Source organism: Protopterus annectens, chromosome 4.part0 (assembly GCF_019279795.1).
Source record: "Protopterus annectens isolate FY-2018-M chromosome 4.part0, PAN1.0, whole genome shotgun sequence".
NCBI lineage: Eukaryota > Metazoa > Chordata > Ceratodontiformes > Protopteridae > Protopterus > Protopterus annectens.
The window spans coordinates 1,609,914,284-1,609,935,193 of NC_056733.1; the positions used below are offsets into that span (position 1 = coordinate 1,609,914,284).

At 44.1% G+C, this 20,910-nt stretch overlaps 1 protein-coding gene across 6 annotated transcripts in view; it reads right to left on the minus strand.

Annotated features, from left to right (window-relative positions):
• HNRNPH1 (heterogeneous nuclear ribonucleoprotein H1) overlaps nucleotides 1-20,910 on the minus strand; it is a 251,741-nt gene that overhangs the window by 164,722 nt on the left and 66,109 nt on the right. For all 6 annotated transcript variants that reach the window (XM_044069387.1, XM_044069389.1, XM_044069385.1 and 3 more), the window contains one exon: nucleotides 13,715-13,798. In XM_044069387.1, the coding sequence (XP_043925322.1) occupies nucleotides 13,715-13,798 (84 nt within the window). The remainder of the gene's footprint in view (nucleotides 1-13,714; nucleotides 13,799-20,910) is intronic.

A 20,910-nucleotide genomic window follows, 5' to 3' on the forward strand; every position in this document is an offset into this window, starting at 1 on the left:
GATGAACATCAAATTGATGACCCAAAAAAGTTTGAGAGCTGGGAAATAAGGTAAAAGGAATAAACCACCAAAAAAGAGGAAGTAGACACATTTTGGAGAAGTATCTATGAAGATCCTGTGGAACAGATGCTAAATGGATAAAAATAGAGAGAGAAGTTTAAGGGTACAGGATATGAAATGTGATGAAATAACTAGAGAGATTGAAATAAAGTTGAGAAAGGCATCTAACTGGAAAACCCCAGGCCCCAATGCAGTACCTAACTTTTGGCTTAAAGTAGCAACTTCTTTGCATGATGATTTAGCCATGAGTAAGAACCATTTATAAAAGCACCCTGAACAAACACTGCAATGGTTAACAGGAAAAACAATGCTCTTAACAGTGAAACTGCAAGCTACCCTAAAAATTAGACCAATAACTTGTCTTGCAACATACAAACTATACACTGGAATTGATGCTGACAGTTTATAGTCATTTAGAGGAAAACTCAATTATGGCAGAAGAACAAAAGGGCAATAAAAAAAGTTATACAAAGTTATAGTGGAGAATTGTAAGAAGGTGAAGAACCTAAATATGGCATGGATTGACTACAAAAAAGCATTTGATAGTAACCCACATTCAAGGATAGAGTGCTTAAAAACACAGATTTACAGTAACCATGAAACAGTGGCAGACCACTGCAATTAAGTCATGATAATCTGTCCTTTATCATCCCAGGGATAAAAATTCAAAGGGGGATATTCCAGGGCGACTGTCACCCTTGTTATTCTGCCTTGCCATTAACCCATTAAGCTGCTTACTTAACAGCCTAGGCCATGGCTACAATTTGGCTTCTAGAAAACTTCCCATCTTCTCCTTGTTGATTTAAAATTGTATAGCACATCAGATGAGGAACTGAAAGCACAGCTGTAGGTTGTCAAAGCTTTCAGATATCGGAATGTCATTTGGTCTTGATAAATGTGCAAAAGCAACCTTTAAAAAAGGAAAATTGCAGCACCAGTTTGGGACAAGAATGTGATATAAAAGAACTTGAGCAAGAGCGGGTGTATAAATACTTGAAGGATCAGCAATAAAACAAATGCGAATAAGGCTTAGTAAGGATCACTTTAGAAGACTTAAATTAATCCTGAAAACAGAATTGACGCCTATGAACAAGATCCAACCTATACATCAATTTGCTCTTCCTGTCCTAACAGTTTGGGAGTGATTGACTGGCCCCAAAAAGTGTTAGACTGGATTTCAAAACAAGGATGCTTCATGCTCACCATATGATTTATAAAAAAAATCAGTGTATACCAAGACTACATATCCCCCATTCTGAAGGAGGGATGGGCCTACTTGAATTACATGTATAGATCCGCAGTCGTGGGACTCCACAATCTATTGACCTCACAAGATCCAAATGTGGTGAAAGTTTTGAAACATGGAGACTAAATCTAAGTTGACATCTCTGCTTAATTTAGCAGAAGCATATCGACATCAAGCAGGAATGGAAATCAAACCAGAAGTGGATAAAAAACAGCAACTGAATGTGCTAAAAAAAAAAAAAAAAAAAAGAGAAAAAAAAAAGAATACAAAGTGAAGGATCAGATGAGAAGGCAAGAAATGTGGAAACAAATATAGTTGCAAGTATAAAAAACTTGATAAAGAATGAACGCAGGAATGGAAAAGTGAATTTACATCAAGAAATGAAGGGTTAATATTGGCAGCCAAAGATAGTGGGCTGCATACACGCTGGTTTACCAAGTCCATTGAACATGTGGGAGAAAGACATATGTAGGTTTTGTGGAACAGAGTTGGAAACAGTTACACACCTTATTGCTAGCTGCAATGCTCTCATGGCAGAGGGACAGTATACTGAAAAGCATAATGTGGCAAGATTGTTACACTGGAAATGGCTGAAACATTAATGAGCCACAGAGAATCATAGAAAATGACGTTGTACATCACATGGGATCACCCAATACCAACAGTCCAAAAGATAGATACTAGAAAACCAGACATAACGATCCAAGACAGACAAAAGTAGCATTGATCATTGAAATTGCCACACCTAGTGACTATTGTGTCTTGCGTACAGAGAGACTGTCATAAAATACCTTGATCTGCAAGCAGAAACAAGTGCCATGTGGAAGGATACCCAGACATTTCCAGTAGTAGTAGGAGCAACTGGTCTTAAAAATAATTTATAATCATACATCTAGTTATGTTACCAATTCATGCAACACCGTATCATTTGCAGGAGTCACTGCTGGGCACATTGCGGGTACTGCGAAGAGCACTTTTGGCCAACATCAAAGAGTGAAATACTAATTTCATGAACTTTAATCGTACTCTGACTTCGGAATGGGGTCCATATTCCCATCATATTAGAAACCCAAAAAACTTGAGAAATCAAAGAAGGGATGGTCAACTATGAAAGGTTGCACTCCCAGACAGCATGTGATAAATAACCCTACAGACATTCATAAAATGAATAGTATACAGACTACCAAGTTTTGAGATGCACTGACCTCCCTTAGCCTGCTGATCCATTTTCTTGAACTTCTCAGCAGCTACTGCGTGTGGCCAGAGCAGTAACATTAAATGGTGCAGTTATTGCATGTATGTTATAGTTACACAGATCCTGAATGACTGTTCCAAAATACTCAAAACTTGCTTTACACACTGGCTCTGGATTAAAAAGTAAAAACAGACCTTACCAGAATGAAAAAACCTGCACGGTTTTGGTTCAATCTTTTCCACTGCACTGACAGAAGTTCCACTCAGAACTGATAATCAACCTGGACAAAGTTGGCCCAAAACGTTTAGAACACCAGGAAGCAAAAGTCCTCTCTTTTTAAAAGGAGGGACTTGGAAGAAAATGTGCTTCTTGTACACATAAAAGCACTGTAGCAAGTACAACTCAGGGGGAGGACTGTGAGAACAATGAAAAGTTAATGGCCTTGCTTAAGATCCCATGACAGAATGGGTCACCTTGATGGAAAGGGTCCGTTACAGGTCTAGCACATCTTAAGGGAAACTAGTGAAGAATTTTAAGTCTCAGTGGAAGTTGGTCACTAACAGAAAGTCCCTTAATTGGGGAGGGGGGCATGGACAGAACAGGATCACAAATTCTACCCCCTTAAACACAAACTGAGGTAAATACACCTGTCCGCTATTAGCAGCTTTCTGGTGCAGAACTTCTAGGCATAAGTATTTGGAGCACCAAAAATTGTTGAGCATGGCCCCCTGGCTATTAAAATCACTTTAACCAGATAATCTGGGAAAGGCTTAGTAGAGAGAAAAAAGGGGTTCTTAAGGGCCACAAACTGGCAAGCTTCTCTAGCAGGTGACCCCACAGCAAATGAGACCGCACAGGCCAGAAAGAAGCCTAGACACATACCCTGTACCTTCGGCAAATATTTTGCCATATGAAGGCAACTGCTGGACTAAGGTGTCTGGGTTATTACACTACAGAAGCTGCTGCTGTATTTTGCATTGGAAGGGGAGGAAGAGACCGCAATGACCCCCCTCAAACAGTAGGGCAAAGCTTACCACAAACTAGCTAAAGGACCACATGCATGGTATTAGTGAGCACCTAGCTGTGCTAGACCGGTAGACATACTCACTAGGTTATCAATTCAAAATGGCGTCCCACTATCGAACCCTTGCATGACGGGAGTAGGAATGAAGTTCCTCTTTACTTGATGTACCATACCATTGGCATGTTCTGTGTAGTTACAATGTGTGGGCTTACCTTTACCAGAGAACATGGATTGCCCCCCATGCTACAAGGCTGAGGCATCCATCACCAAGGATTCAAGGAGTGAATTGCATGAGGCTGGGCTAAACACTTGTTATACACACCTCTGAGAAATCTATTTCTGATCAAGCTGGGCATGCATCAGATACAAGCACTAAGCACACAAGGCCCACTGCAGGACTGATAAGATGTACATGGAAAATCACAACAGCCATGAGCCCTAGTACCCTTGTGCCCTGCACAGAGGAAGACGTACTGGAATCAGCTGTACAGGAGCCGAAAAACGTGTCCTTGGACAGTCTTGCAGTTGATACACCTAGATAAGAGCTAGCAGGTAGAGACGCAGAAAACATTTGTGATAGCTTTTACACCATGTTGAAGTGGACCCTCATTAATATGCTTCAAGAAAAGTGTCAGTTTTTACGAACAGCATATTCCTAAAGTAGGAAAACTACACATTTAACATGCTTAACTTTGGGGGAGGGGCAACATGCTCATAAGAAACATTGAAAAGTCTACCTTCTCCACACCAGACAGGGAGAAACTGCCTTCAACATGCCGCCAGTGTAGCGAAAGAAAGCTGCAAACTCAAGACCTAGCGACTTGAACACCAGAGAAAAATGAAGTCAAGTACTCACTATAACACTGGATCCATGTAGTCTCATTTTAGTCTGCTATAAACGCGTGGTTTGTCTGACCTGACCGGTTCCAGAGTCTACTCTGCCTCTACACATAATAGCACAGAGTTACAGATACTCTGTTCAAGTTTGCTTCTACAGGTAAAGGATTTTAAACGTCATTTGAGAAAAAAAAAAGTACTTGGCATAATGAAAACCCAAGGAAAGCAAAGGAAATTTGGATAGAAGATAATAGAGCTATCGCAATGGCTGAAAGGAAATACGTTTAAGACTGTACTTGGATGGAAATTAATCTCCACGCAGTCTTCTAGAAGGTAAAGTTGACAATTTGGAAAAGGGGTGGACAGAGTTTGAAGCTGACAAGAGAGACATAGGTCTAACATTATGTAAATAAAAATAGACACTGGATATGAAAGTTAAGCCTGCTTGGCCCAAAGGTGTGCAATAAGGATAGCCGCAGCCTTGCACTGTGCGGCTTTCTGCATGAACTCGGCTCATCAGACGTAAAGGCATACAAAGAAGCCCTGGGGACCAATTGTGGACCAAGGTATCCCTTGGTGACACTTCCAGTGGGGAGATCAAGGCACAGTACCTGCTACCTTAAGATGAGGCAAAAATCTCAAGCAGATCAGCCCCAGTGGCTGAAAACTGTTTGTGCCTCAGGAGGGCTGAGGGACTACTCATGAGGCATTAGAAGTGCTCTGCTCAGTGCATCTGCAAGTACACTGGTGCTCCCCAGAATTAGAAAGCTTTGTTCAACAGCACCCACTGCCAAGCCCTCATGGCCTCCTGACAAATGGGTCAAGAATGTTATATGGTACAAACAAGGAGAAACCCAATCATGTCTGCATCAATAGATATCACACGCAATGGGTAGTAGGTCCTGAAATACCAACACTAGGACCTCCCTCATCTCAAGACAACAATGTGAAGATTGGCCGGTGGAGCTCATAAACAAAGATATAGGGGACTTGCAGACATTGGACCCGACCCAGTTTGGCTTTGTCAAGGGAAGATCATGCCTTTTGAACTTGGTCGACTTCTTCGAAACAGTCACCAAGGCCATTGATGAGGGAAAGGCAGTCCATACAGCCTACCTTGACCTTGCAAAGGCTTTCGACAATACCCCACTCTGGTATTGTAGAAAAACTTACCAGCTTAAATGTAAACCCATATGTCACAAGATGGGTTGCAAACTGGCTTAAGGACAGAACCCACAGGGTTAGAGTTGCTGGCGCTGTGTCAGACTCCAAGCCGGTCACAAGTGGTGTCCCACAGGGCTCGGTCCTTGGCCCCCTATTGTTTGGCATCTACTTCTCAGAAGTACAGGCCAGCATGGGAGGACTTTGGCTGACAAAGTTTGCAGACGACTGCAAACTGGGCGCCATAGTGGAAAGTGCATCGGACACGGATATCCTTCAGAAGGGATTCACGGAAACAGATAGCTGGTGCCAGAGCCATGGCCTGAAGTTAAACGCCAAAAAATGTATAGTCATACCCTTCGGGAAAAACAAGGTAACCCCAAGCTACCATATAGGTGGCAATCCACTAAGCACAGAAGAGGTTATCAGGGACCTGGGGACCCAAGTTGACAGTGGCCTTTCTTTTGACACTCACATTGCTAAAGTGGTTAGAAAGACCTTCTACATTGCCCACCTGATCATGAAGGGATTCATATCCAGATCTAGTGAGGTCATTGTTCCCCTGTACTCTTCACTTATCAGACCAATGATAGAGTACAATGCCCCATTCGGGATGTACCTCACCAGACATCTGCAGCAATTGGAGACACCCCAAAAGTTCCTCACCAAAAGGATAAAGGGACTCCAAAATCTGTCATATGCTGCCAGATTGAAGAAACTCCAGCTCTATTCAGTCGCATACAGTCTGCTCAGAGGTGACATGTGCCTGACATACAAGGCCATGTCCAACCCGGAATTAATGGACATGCTCCACCTCAAAAAATCCAAATCCACCAAAACCACCAGAGCAAGCGACTTAAACCTTAGCACGGATATAAATAGGACGTGCTGGAGGGATAGATTTATCACTCAGAGACTCCCTATGCTGTGGAATAAAATCCCGGTCCATGTGAGGCAGAGCACCTCGCTGACTCTGTTAAAGAGAAATCTAGACCTGTGGATGGGAGATCGTAGGTTTACCCCGGGAATCATCTCTGTGTCACTGCTGGACAGAGGCACAACAAACTAACGGGCACAGTATTTTTTCATATAAGGGGTGGCGTAAGCCACAAAAATTTGGGCTAGGCTTATAAATGCCTTAGGGCAGATAGCCTAGTATAAACCTATGAAAGGAAGATGGTCCAAGGTACATGGTTAAAATACCCCCTCACAATAGAACAGATACATCCTTACTCACCACAGCTGTAAGAGGATCCATCCGGAAAAGATGATCAATTACCAATGGGGAAGTCAGCGATTGAGATGTGGTTTTTGCATACCTGTGCAAATTTTGATTTTTGCACCCAGAGTATAAATAACTTGCTAGGGGAAGTCTATGCCATGAGACCTAAAAAGACGTAGGATTAATCCCACTGGTAAACTAGGGCTGTCATGCGACAATGACTGAACTCTGGCTGGGAGGAGGCTATTTAAAACTTTGTATTCAAGTGGCATCCTAGGTTTGTATTGGAGTCAACGCTTTGGAAGATTCCTAGTTTAAGCAAAAAAGAAAACAATACACAGTGTTGCTTCCAAAGGAGATGCTCAGTGGGAGCAATGCAATGAGGAGCCAATCCTCTAGGTAATGGAAGACCCGGATCCCTTGAAGATGCAGCTGTGCCACTATAACAGCCGTGATTCTGGTGAACAGCCTGGAAACTGTAGTGGCACCGAATGGCAAAGCTCTAAACTGGAAACAATGGGCTTCTCAATACATCCCCTAGAGTGCTTCAGTATTCTGATGAGACCCAATACTTCCTATCCTCCTGCCGTAGTAAGGTAAATGAACCTAATTATAGCTAACTGCAACTTGGTCTTACGAATTTGTTCAGGTGACTTGGACTGGTTGGACGACTTTTCTAGTAGCTTTGAAATTTCTACGGCTGCTAAGACCCACTGATTCTGAACATTGGAGACAGTTCTGTAGTTGAAGAAAAAAGGGAATAGAGTAGCCTCTGGATATTATCCCCAGTACCCAAGAATTTCAGTGGTGGTGCTGCGGTAGCGTTATCGCCTCACAGTAAGACTATGTCCGGTTCGATTCTCAGCTACAGCGTCTTCTGCATGGAGACATGCATGAATGGGCGTACCTTAGTTGAAGGTTGTGCGTCAGGGCTGGTAACCCAGCACGTAAAAAAAATCAACTACCAATCATTAGCGGACCAGAGTTCCACTGTGGCGACCCCTAACCAGGAAAAGCCGAAAGACATAACTTTTGCCAGGGTGCAAGGAAAAATGCCCTCTGACTTGAGTGCAACAGTTCAGCACTTTGAAAGACCAGAGGCCATGAGAGACTCCTAGAAAAGTAACCCCAGGAGCCCTGATACTGCAGTTTGCCTCTTGGGCATCATCCATTGAAACTGTGCCCCCCCCCCCCCCCACGGGGAGTTTTTCACCTTGCGACTCAGGGAAAGAACCGATTTGCAGAAACAGCTTTCCTGATCTCCAGCTTATGGAGAATGTTCTTTGCAAGGTGAAAAAGCTTAATCCCACTGCAGACTCTCCTATGGTCTTGCTGAACCCTGTCTTTGGGTCCAAACAAGGTGGAACCATTGTAAGCAGCACTGAAAGTACAAAACCTCCCACAAAGTCAGTCACATAGGTGCGGCTGCTCATAGCAATGCTAGTGCCTGCTTCTCTACCTGTACAATCAGCTGTGTTGAGATCAGATGCATGACCAAAGACTGAAGGGCAAATTTTGGACATTGACTGGCAATACCCACAAGACTGATCTCTCTGGAGCCTCGTAATGAGAAAGACAATTCAGCGATTTGGAGAGCAAAGGTGGCTGAAGCGAAAGTCTGCTTTCTATATCAACCCATCGCCAGCAGAAGTGTCAAAGTCAGACGAACTGAAAGCAGATTTTTTCAAACATTCTTGGTTATTAACCGCTCCTGTACAACTGGATGAAGAGAAGCAGCAGAATGCAGGCAGTGTTTGGAAGGAAGAGTGGTCAGTGTTATCTTTGGAAGATCCCAACTCTTTTGAAAGCCAAAGCTGCTACAAGTGCCTAGGATTCCAAACAGGTCAGCAGAAACAGTACAAGGTAAAAGCACTACAAAGAACAGCATGACTTGAATATCTATATAGAATTTTTTTTCTTTTTAAATACAATATATAATCTGAGAAATCTAATTAAAACTATTGTCATGGTAAGAATGTACTGCTGAAAATAACTTTCGTAAAGGAGTAGCAAGCCTCTTGCACATCTGAACAGTTCGGGCAGCAAATGACATGTGTAACTCAACCAACTGTGTTATGGGTAGAGGCGTCAGACCTCTGGAACAGATGAGCTCAAGCTCAGTGCAATGGCCAGATCAGACTACCACGTTTGAATGGACGAAAACAGACACTGGAACTAAAAGTCAAGGCTAATGGTAATAAGCAAAACAAAAGGAAAACTGAAGGGGAACCCCCCCACCAAAATGGATCAACACTGATGAAAGTATATGGATAAAAGACTAAAAAATAAAAATGCTTTTAAGTCAGAGCAAAGAGCCAAGAAAAGCCAGAAAGGAGGCCTGTTCTAAAACTGTTCAAATGCAACAGCAAAGACCTGGACTAAGAGTTGGAGGAAAAGGCTGTCTCTTACCATAACGTTCCATCTGTAATGTAGATCTTTTCATTACTGTTAGGACTTCGGTTTCGACCCCTCAACAGACACTGCCGTTACCCAGTTCATGCCAGTCAAACTCTCAAGACCTACCCACAATGCCCCTTCACAGTCCCTTCAGATAGTTTGCCCGCCCTTATAATATTGAAGTAATAGTGATGGTCGAGGCTCTGAGCAGATAACGTGAGGAAATCTTAAAGAACTTAATTCTAAGGAAACCAGGAGTCCAGCCAGGGGGAAGGAGGGTAGGAAGTAATGAATGAAGATCTACAACACAGATGGAACGTCATGGCAAGACAACTTCTTTATCTTATCTTGTAATTCTTTGTTCATTCCTTAGTTAGGACAGAGTCCCCAGCTACTAGAGTCCTGGGTGGCCCTAAGGAAGGACATTCCTGAGCACTACAGAACCAAAAGATGCACGTTCCCTGGAGGCCAAATCCAATTTGTAATGAGTGATAAAGGCATTGGTCTTGCCCAAGTGGCTGCTACTGCACAGATTTCATCCATAGAGACTCTGGAATGAAAGTCACTGAAGTAGCCATCGAGCTAGTAAACTGCCTTTATTTTGGAAGGTAAGGACACTTTATTTTGATGGCAGATGAAAGTAATGGCGTTTCAGTGCCAAGAAGTCTCATTTTGGAAACAGATTTACCCATTCTGGGTCCTGCAAAGGCCACAAACAAGTGAACCATTTTTTCTGAAAGATTTAGTTTTGTCCAGGTAGAAAAGAAGTTGCCTATGAACATGAGGGTATGCAGAAGGTATTCCCCTCTATTTGAATGGCGAGGAAAGAAAACCGGTGCGTCAATAGATTAATGGAAAAACCAGTAATAACCTTGGGCAAAAAGGAGGGGTCAGTACATAGACACTGTCCCTATAAAAAATCAAGTAAGGTCTCTCGACACTCAAGGCCCACAATTCAGATACTCTTTTCAACGAGGTAAGGGCTACTAGAAGAGTTTTCCCAAGACAAAAATTTCATATCACAGGAATTAGAAAGCTCGAAGGGAGGACTTAACTGAAGCACCAAAGTCAAGTCCCATAGCTCTACAGGATGCTTGACAGGAGGTTTAATATGCAATACTCCTTTCATGAAGGTTTTGCACAGTCACTGTGACATAACAGATTCATGGTCAATACCATTGTGAAAATTTGCAATAGCTGCTAAATGCACTTAAATTGTCAATGCTGAAGCTCCTTCGTGCAACACGGTACTGAGGTATTGCAGGATCTTCTGAATAGGCACGGAAAAGTGGTCTGTTATGCTCTTTGGCCCATCTAGAGAACCTAGTCCACTTATTGGATAAATTTTTCTGCTGGAAGGTTTGTGCGGAGCCAGAAGGATTTCTAACAGGGGATGAAATTATCAGGTAGCCTGGCAATCACTGGGAGTGGAGAAACCAAGCTGAGAGCTTGAGGCTATGGAGATAGTGGTGAATCAGTCCGCCGAGGAGACGGGGGCTGTAGAGAGACCAAAGGGCAGTATGCTGAACTGATGACTGGCTCCCACCCAGAAGCTGATCAATCTCTGGGACAGTTTTGTCCATCTTTATGTGGTAATACGTGTTCTGGAGGTCTATGGAGCACATTCAGTTGTCCTTCGCCAGAAAGGGGAGAATGGACTGTACGGTGACCATCCAGAATTTTTGAAGTTTGATGAATTTATTTAGTAAACAGAGATCCAGGATTGGTCTCAAGCTGGATCCTCTGGGGTCTGGGACTGGTTGGATGATTCTCTTAACAGCTTTTCGATTTTTAAGGCTGCAACCTCCCTCTGACTGGGTGGAACACAGGGGATTTTTTTTACGGGTCTGGGAGCGAGGTCGAAAGGGATATGAAGCAATTGGACCACTGTTCAGGAGTGCTGGAAGGGTCTGCCAGAAAAGGAAGCACCCTGGTTACATGGACTCCCTCTGCCCCAAAAGGGGAGTCTTCCAGATGAGATGCCTCCTCTGCCCCGGGGGGGGATTGCTCATCACGAGTGTCTCGAAAAGATCCTTGGGACTTCCTGAACCACAATTTTCCTCCCTTCCGATTCCTGGAGTAAGACCTCTTTGGGGGGGACGTATGCCCACAGCAGACCAGGTCTTTCCATCCTCACTATGTGAAAGTGTCTTTCTTTGGGAGCAAAAAGGGAAGACTCATCAATAGGCGCGATGACAAAGGAAGATTTAAAGGAGTCTGCGAAATTACAAAAGCATCCAAGCATGTCTCATAACGATGCCCAATGCAGCTGCTCGAGCTGTGGTAGAGAGGAATCAAGCGCATCGAAGAGTTCTGGATGGATGCCACGGTAGCTAGCTGACAGGCAACAGTATCACACACCTCCTCAGGTAGTACATCTGAAAGAGAGGTAGACATTTCTGAAATTAGGTCTCTGGAGGAGTAAAGTGCGCCAGGTAATTCAGCGACCAGATGGCAAAGGTCGCTGAAGCGTAGGTCTACTTCCACAGTCTGTCCATAGACAGAGACTATGTTTGGCGGATGAACAGTGGAACCATCTTCCTTCAGTTCCCTCTTGGTGGGCGCAACAACCATGGAATACCAGTTGTTTGGACCAACTGGGCTGGTCTTCTGGGGTGGACAATTTTATCTGGCCTCCTGGGGACAGGTTCTATGTTGTCCGGGGCCTTCCAGGCACGCTGCACAATAAGTCGAATGAGCTCATCTGCAGGTGGGGTCACCCAGGAAGTAGGATGGCAGAGCACGGAAAGCCTGCAAGAACAGATTCCTCCGAAGGAATGGGAGCCCGGAATAGAGGACTACCTCTGAACCAGGGGCACACCCCACCCAGAGGAGCCCACTTCCAGGTAAGGCTCTCAGAGAGGACCGGCAGCTGTCGGGAGTGCCGTGGCCATAAATGGCATCACCACAAGAAATGAGCTGCCGAACTAGGTACCACTGTGCAGACAGCCCAATCACTGCTCCTTGAGTGCCCCAGTTCCAACGGAGCTGTGGCGCCAATAATCAGTGCCAACAGGGAAGCCTCCACTGTCAGTGCAGTGACGGTATATACTAAGATGGCCATCGATACTGAAGTCTCTCAAAACCTGGTTGGAGGATAAACAGAATATGCAGTGAAAGCTTGCGCTCCAAGGGGGAGGAGAGACCTGGTCTGGGTAATCCTCTAGCTGCCAGAAGCTGGTCCACAACCCTCACTACATCCTGTTCCGAAAGACTCCTGATGGATCTGAAGGACGCTGCCGATGGGGAGCCTGGTCTCAAGAAAGGCACTAAGTTGCTGTCCCAAAAAGGGGGCATAAGGAGAAAATCTATTTCTGGGAAGGTGCTTCACCTTCAGAACTGGAGTTATTACCAGAGGAGCCGTGCAAGACAGTGGCACCATGGCCAGGGAAGATGCAGGTACAGTAATCATGGCCTGTGTCAAAGTCGGCACTGCGGGGGATGGCACAGAGGTCGGTACAGTGGAAGGAGGCAGTCTCAAAATCAAAAGGTGGCACCGAGGGAGAATACGGGGACCCGGGTGCCAAAGTAGTCTGCACAGACAGCGCGGGAGAAGCCCAGTGTCTACTTGGTTCCGAGGAAGGGAATGTCGGAACTGAATGACTTCTGTTCTCTTCATGTCTTAACGTCTTCATGCCATGAGGTGGTGAGACCTCAGTCCCAGAGCTGGGTAATTTTAGCATACCCTTAAGGATTAGTTTGTTCTTGCGTTCAGCCAACATGTGGTTGCTGAAGCCAGAACAATGTCATAAGAAACATTAATGTGGTAAACGCCCAAACAGTAAACACTGGGCATGACAGAATTGGGCAACTTACGCCCACACTTATCACACTGTTTGAAACAAAGCTTGGCCTTATCTGCCACAATACACAGTATAACCCAACAAGATGTGAAAACACTTTTGTACGGATAACAGGAAAGAGTACCAGCAATGGTACTAAGAAATACCAAAAGGTAAGAGAAGGGCCTAAGGCAGGGAGAGAGGGAGTAGTACCAACGATGGTACGAAAGAACTACGAAAGAACTACCAAGGTAGTGGGTAGGGCTTAGTCAGGCAAGAAGTAGAGATGGGAAATAACTTTAGATGACAAAACTGTCTTATAAAGCACTACTGTTGAAAAACACAAAAAAGCTAACTTGGCTGAGAGAAGGCTTGGGACATCTGACTAGGAACATGGCAAATGAGATCTGAAGAGACAGGAGCATTATGGGTAGGTCTTAACTGAGTTTTTGGCTGGCGCAAGCTTGGTAACAGTCTGTCAGTTCCGAGGTCGGAACAGAAGTCCCAACAGTAAGGAAGGAATAAAGATTTACATTAGATCTGAAGTTTTACCAATAGCTATGACTGAAGGTTGGTGCGCTCTATTAACATCAGAAAACAGATAAATGTCACTTCAGGTTATCCAATAAAACTGACCATCTAAATTGGCACTCAATGGAGAACTATCCTGTGATAAATTCTCATACAAGTGGAAAGGACTTTTAAAAACTAACTAGTGCATGAGGAATACTGAAGACAACGTAAGAGTTTATTTATACAACATGTTGCCAAATCTTTTGTAAGCACTTACCATATCCTCCGCCCATTCCGCCTTGATTATATCCAGTTCCATAACCACCCATTGGATTGCCAGGATTAAAGTTGGACTGATTACCTAAATAGAACAAAATGCCAACATATTATAAGATTCAGAATTTATGACTAGACAACTGCACCATCACTTAATTGGCCACTTAATTCAAATTAATAACTTCAACAAAAGCCCACCATATACAAAAAAATATCTACACAGTTGACCTTTAGAATGAGGCTCCAGAATTTAAGTGGAATACGAATACCATAATTTAAGGGTCTATATTATTCGAACACTCAAATGTTCAAATCGCTAAAGATCAAACTTTAGTGATCGAATGCTTAAAAAAAAATGTATAATAAAGTGCTTAGTTTAAGCAGGGGGCAAGCCCCACTGCACCCCCCCCCCCAACCCCTTGCTACTTCTAAACCAACTCGAGACTGCACTTCAGTGTACTACAGTGTGGAAATGGAAAATTTCCTATTCCCTACACTGTAGCACGATCTTGGGAATTGGTATATTTTAGTAGCTGGGGGGATGCAGTGCGGCCCCCCCCCCTGCTTACACCCTTTAGTTTCTTCTTTGTTTTAATTTTTTATTTTTAAATATTCAAACATTTACGGGTTTGATCACTTAAGTTCCATCTTTAGTGATTCGAACGTTTAAAGCATTAGGGTTGCCACCTTTTCAAACGCCCAAAGTGGGACTTTTTTTTGTAGAAACGATATTTTGCAGGACAAAACATACCCACGGCCAGTACAGACTGCAGAACTTCACTTGTTTGCCAAAATAAAAGCTTACTTTCATAGCATTTGCATTGCTTATGTTATTTCATATTTGTGTATCAGACACAAAATAACTTGCGCAACTATTAAAAGTTTTCTATTAAATAAAACTTAAAACATATATTTAGGACTAGCCATTTTTTTGTTTTTTTCACAGGACACAAGTGCCCAAAGTAGGACTGTCCCCAGAAAGAGGGACAGGTGGTAACCCTATTAAGCATTTGAATATTTACTATAGACCCTAATTTAATACCCAGGAGTATTAAAAAAAAAACAACTTTACCCATTACACCACTACTTAGATGAAACAATCCAATATGTTACAAGCATTATAGACGACCACACATTTTACATGTACCTCTTTACTTCTGGATAACCAAAGTGAATTTTTACATTACGACTGGGACTGCTATTCTAGTGGTAGTAGCAAAGTAGCTTGATCAGTTTAAGTTGGGAAACACAAAAACAATATGAAGGGATTTTTAGGGCTTCAATGGGTGTTAATATACACATGAGCTAAACGACATTTGCTTTGTTTTTACATTAAGTTCCAGGACCACTCACTGTGCGACATAAGAGTGCTATGATCTTGATGCAGTTTAACACCAAGATCGAGTCTTCACTCTATACACCACTCAGGTGACCCCTGTAAAACAAAAACCTTAAACCACAACCCAGCCTCAATACTGACATGAATTGGCAATTTCCTAATGTCTCTGGACAACCTGGTAAATGACAATTGCTACATTATCTCAGGGTGTCGCATGTAGTCTTTTAATCAATAAAAGAAAAAAGTGCACAAAAGTAGTATACAACTTCCTTGAAGGCAAAAAAGTTGTTAAAAAAAAAAAAACACCATGTCCTTCACATACCACCCACCTCACAGACCATAAGCCGAGGCACTTAATAGTCAACCCTTGCGTAGACCTGCTAGAAGTGCTCATCTAACCAAATACCCAATTAATGGGAGACAAGCTATTCCTCTATTGCCTGTGAAACTTGTACTGCCTCAAGGCACAATATTTCCTCAAACACAAACCCTGGACCAGACAGTACACCAACTAGAGGAACATACAGCACTTGGTACTCACCAACGTTGGGGGGTGGGGGGCACCCTCCACTCCAGGCCACATCCTTACTGGTGAAGCTGGACCACAAAGTGGCCTTGAAATAAAATTAAACCTGGAACAATTCTATACATTTGCATGGGAAGCAGCATCTTACAATTCAACCACCATTCCTGAACAGATTACAGTTGTGAGGTACCACCTCTATTTTAAATTTCATATCCTGAAAACGTGATTTTCAATTATACTCAAAGCCCAGCTTGTCAATAATGAGCCCTTCCACCTCGACTTGCCCGATCCATTATTCCATCAAGAAATGCAAATGCTGACAGCCCTAACATGCAGTTTATCAAATACATTTACGGTATTGAGACCCAACAGGGACTTCTTACATCGCTTTCCTTGGAGCCATCATTGTTGTGTCTTCCTGGCACAAAACCGTACTGACACCTTAACCATTCCTCTCAGCTGTTGAGGACAAATTTTACAACCATGGATTCAAAACAAACTTGTCTATATAGCTGGATTTAAAGGGTTTTTGTTTTTAGTACAACTTCCACAGCTTTCTTCCAAAACATTGGTGGTACTCTTAATTTCCACAGGGGCACTTTCTAGATACTTCCATGCTGATTATTCATTACCATTTCCACCCCCCCTGATTATTCATTACCATCCCCCCCCCATCTAAGTTCTCAAGCTCGATCTTCCTCTAACCTTAAGATAGTCTTCTATAAATGTTTCCCATTTGCCTTTTCATGGTTTAAACCATTCCTCCGCTCTATACCAGAATCACAGAATTTCCGAAATTACTAATACAACTATTGGGTCTCTGAATAATCTTCAACACCCCTTTTCTATTTTCTGCCAAGTCTATTCATGCTCTAGGGTGACCAGAAAAAGAAGTTAAGTCTTACCACAACATTCCATCTGCATTGTTGATCCTAGTTGTCATTACGCCTGGGTTATCTGTTCCGACCGCGGAACCAAGTCGCCATCTTCCAAACTTGTGACAGCCACAAACTCTAGACCTAAAATCTTATCCAAAATTTCCCTCTCCCCGTTACCTCAGATTGAATTTGCAAGTCAAAGTAGTAGAGGCCACCTCTGGTAAAGAACCTAACGGAACCGGATGAAGAGATACACTATAAGCCTCAGGAGGAGGAGGAAGGAGAGTCGTAATGACTGAACGAAGATCAACAAAGATGAAACGTTATAGTAAGACTTCTTTATCTGACAGTTAATACTCATTCATGCCTTACCCCTGGGACAGAGTCCCCAGCTACCTTTATTCCTGGGAGGCTCTCAAGGAAGGACATTTCTGAGCACCATACAATCAAAGGACGCGCTTCCTCTGGAGGCCAAATCCAATTTGTCATGACTGATGAAGGTACGAGGTCTAGCCCAAGTTGCAGCTGCACAAAAGTCAGGTAAAGAAGCTCTAGTATGAAAGGCAGCAGAAGATTCTACCAACCTAGTGGAGTGAGCCCCAACGGCTGAAGTCAGAGGGATATCGTGAGTTTTGTAAATATTAACCAGTCTTAACCATTTAGCCAATGTGACCTTACAAACAGCACATCCAAATCTAGGACCAGAATAGGCAAGGAACAGCTGATCTGATGCAAGAAGCCTTAGTTCTGTCCATATAGAAACAAATTTGCCTGTGAATGTCAGGGGTAAGTAGGCAATACTCTCCACTGTTAGAATTACTGGGAAAGAAAACTGGCAATTCAATGGATTGGTTAATGGACATTTGAGATCACTTTTGGCAGGAAGGATTAATTCTCAGTGACACTATCTTTATGAAAGACTAAGGCTGTTTGATGCACAGAGCTTGAAGTTCAGAGATAAATCTGGCAGAAGTAATGGCGACCAAAAACAAAGTTTTCCAAGAAAGAAACTTGGTCACATGTAAAAGCTGGTTCAAAGGGAGCCGTAGTTCACACTTGCACGACTAAAGACGGATCCCATGGCTGGCTAGGTTCTCTAAAAAGGGGGTTTCAAATGATTTACACCTTTTAGACAAAAGTTTTGCATAATGGAAAAGTCATGGACACCACTGTAAAAATTAGATATTGCAGCCAAATGAACTCGAATGGTAGAAGCAGATAGGCCAGACTGAAATAAACTGGACAGGTACTCCAGTACTACTGGCACTGGTGCTGAAAAGTGGTCCATCAGCTTTTCCTTCAGCTGACTGGTAAACCTTTCCCACTTGCAGAGATAAGTAGTTCTGGTGGAAGACTTATGAGACGCAATAAAAATGTCATGTACTGGGGAAGATAGATCAGTCTGCCTGGCAATCACTGGAAGTGGAGGAGCCACGCTATGAGCTTCAGGCTGCTCAGGTTGGGGTGAATCAGGCTCTGCGGATGGGAGAAAGTCCGGAGTTGGATCAAGAATCCATGGCTGACCTAGCAGATGAGGCCATAAGAAGGGGAACCAAATTTGCCAAGGCCAATATGGCGCTATGAGGATTATCTTGCTCTTCAACCGGCTTTCTTTAGGAATTGGGGAATTATAGGGGAAGGTATAAAGCAGACTAGAGGGCCAATCGTTGACTACAGCGTCCCTGGGTGACTGTCCCCAAGGGGGAATCAGAGCAAAGTAATTGCTGCACTTGTAGTTGGTTGCGGATGCAAAAAAGTCACAGCAAGGGAAACCCCAGCGGTTGAAAATCTCCGCCACTATAAGAGGATTCAGAGACCACTCGTGGTTGCAGAATGCACCTGCTCAATCTGTATCATGTTGAACTCCCGGGAATGTGTGTTGCTAAAAAAAAGCAGTTGGTAGCCATCGCCATGCCCTCCTGGCAAAGTGCGGATTCGATTCAGTCTTGTTTGTTGATGTACCACACTACAGCCATGTTGTCCAATTGTATTACAATAGTATCCGACTGAAGGAGGGGATGAAATGCCTGCAAAGCTAGAAACACCACCCTCAGTTCTAGGGCATTTATATGCAGATGAGCGTCTAGGCCCGACCACGTGCCTTGGACAGTCTTCCCCTGAAAAAGCCCCCCACCCCATCAGGAAGGCACCCGTGATCACTGTGGCTTTGGGCTGTTGGGGTGTGAAGTGGAGTCTTGGGACGGGTTCTGCAACATGCACTAAATCAAGTCTTGTTTGCATCAGTCTCACCCAAATCTGGGATGAGGGAGGAAACTGAAAAGGGTACCACTGGGTGAGTAGTAACCATTGTAAAAGCCTCATGTGGAACTTCTAGGGGGACAATGGTGATGGAAGCTGCCATGGAACCCAACAGCTGGAGACGAATCTGGGATGAGGGAGGAAACTGAAAAGGGTACCACTGGGTGAGTAGTAACCATTGTAAAAGCCTCATGTGGAACTTCTAGGGGGACAATGGTGATGGAAGCTGCCATGGAACCCAACAGCTGGAGAACAGAATGTGCTGTCGATCTTTTCCTTGAGAGAATGGGTATAAGTTGTTTTATCCTTAAGATTCTGTGCTCTGGAATTGATGCCGTACAGTCCTTTGTATCCAACAGGACCCCAATGAATTCTATGGATGGGGATTGGTTGGATTTTTGCTAGTTTATAGTTGTAACTAACCTTTTTGCAGTGTGGAGAGTATGCCAAGGCTTTTGCCAATAGAGGTCTGGTGGGGGCGGTGATGAGCCAGTCGTCCAGGTATGGAAACCCCCGCGGAATCCTTGCAGTCACAGGTGAGCTGTGACAACTGCCATGCACTTAGTGAACACTGAGGGCAGTACTCAACTGGTAATGACTGGCTCCCACACGGAAGCAAAGGAATCTTCTTGGTCTGTCCCACCTTTATGTATTAGTACACATCTTTAAGAACCATACAGCACATCCAATCACCTGCCTTCAAGAGTGGGAGGATAGACTGTACTGTGATTATCTGGAATTTCTGTACTTCTACGAATTTGTTTAGCAAACTGAAATCCAAAATTGGTCTCCAGTCCCCGGTCTTTTTGGCAATAAAAATAATCTTTAGTAAAATCTGGATCCTATCTGATAGGACTATTTGGATGACTCTTAGCAGCTTTGAAATCTCTAACGCTGCTTCTACCCTTTGCCTGGGTGGAACATCGGGTAAGCTTAGTGGGGCAGGACAAGATCGAAGGGAATATGATAACCTCTCTCTCGTACCCAAGAATTGGTGGTAATGGTTAGCCAGGCAGAAGGGTACAAAGAAACGACCAACTGCTACCAGAGAAAAGCAGTTTGGCAGCGCTTCAGGAGTGCTGGTAGGACTGGCCAGAGAAAGAATCTCTGGACCTCCTCTGCCTCGATAGGAGAGTCTTCCATACGAGTTTCCCCATCCACCTCTAGGAGAAAACACTGCTCGTGTGTAACGGAAAGAACCCAGAGACTTCTTGTGCCACATCTTCCAACTTCTGGTTTCCGGAGAAAGCCCACCGAGGGGAAGAATAGCAGACACCCATAGCAAAAAGGGTCTTACCGTCCTGTTCACACCTAGCCAGTGTGTCAAACCTTGGGTCCAAATAACGAAAAGGCTTCAATGGGAGCTTTCAGAAAGGAAGCCTTGAAAGGTTCTGCAAAATCACACAAGCGCATCCAGTCTCATGACTATGCCTGCACCCGCTGCTCCTTCAGATGCGTGAGAAATCAGGCGCATGGAGGGGATAGAAATAGATTCTAGGGTGGCCACGAGGCCACTTTGTCCCGGATCTCAGACCGCTCCAGCCAAGGCTTCAGAGAGCTCTTTGAAGCCTGGTAAAATGTGCCATATAATTCAGGGACCTGACTGCAAAGGTCGCCGATGCAAAGGTACGCTTCCCTAATCTGTCCAGGGCCCAGGACTCTTAAGGGTGGACAGTTTGGCTTTCTTCCACCAGGTCCTTCTTTGTTGAGGCCGCCACCACCAAGGCATCTACAAGACCACCTTTGGACCAGTGAGGCTCACTATCTGGAGGGAACAGGATTTTATCTGGCCTGCGGGGAATGGCAACAGCATGAGGAGCCTTCCATGCACACTGCACGATGAACCAGACAAGGTAGTCGGCAGGTGAGTAACCAAAGAGGTAAGGGGCTGGGGACAAAAGGCCTGCAGGAACAGACTGAGGTCGGGTTAGAGGGCCGCCAATCACCTCTCTGCTGAAGTATTTTGAGGATATCTCCAAAGGATACCTCAGAGTGACAGAGGGGACCTTCCCCATCATCAGTCTTCCATGAAGTATTCTTCTGGGGAGTCCACATGCTTCCTCTTACATGAACTCTTGCGATGACCTTCCTCAGGGGGAGAATCTGGGGAAGCCTGCGCTAAAGGAACCCCCAGTGGGAGTGTCCTGAGGCCTGTGTACCTGGTATCCACCAGGGGTGTCGTGTAATTTGCGGTT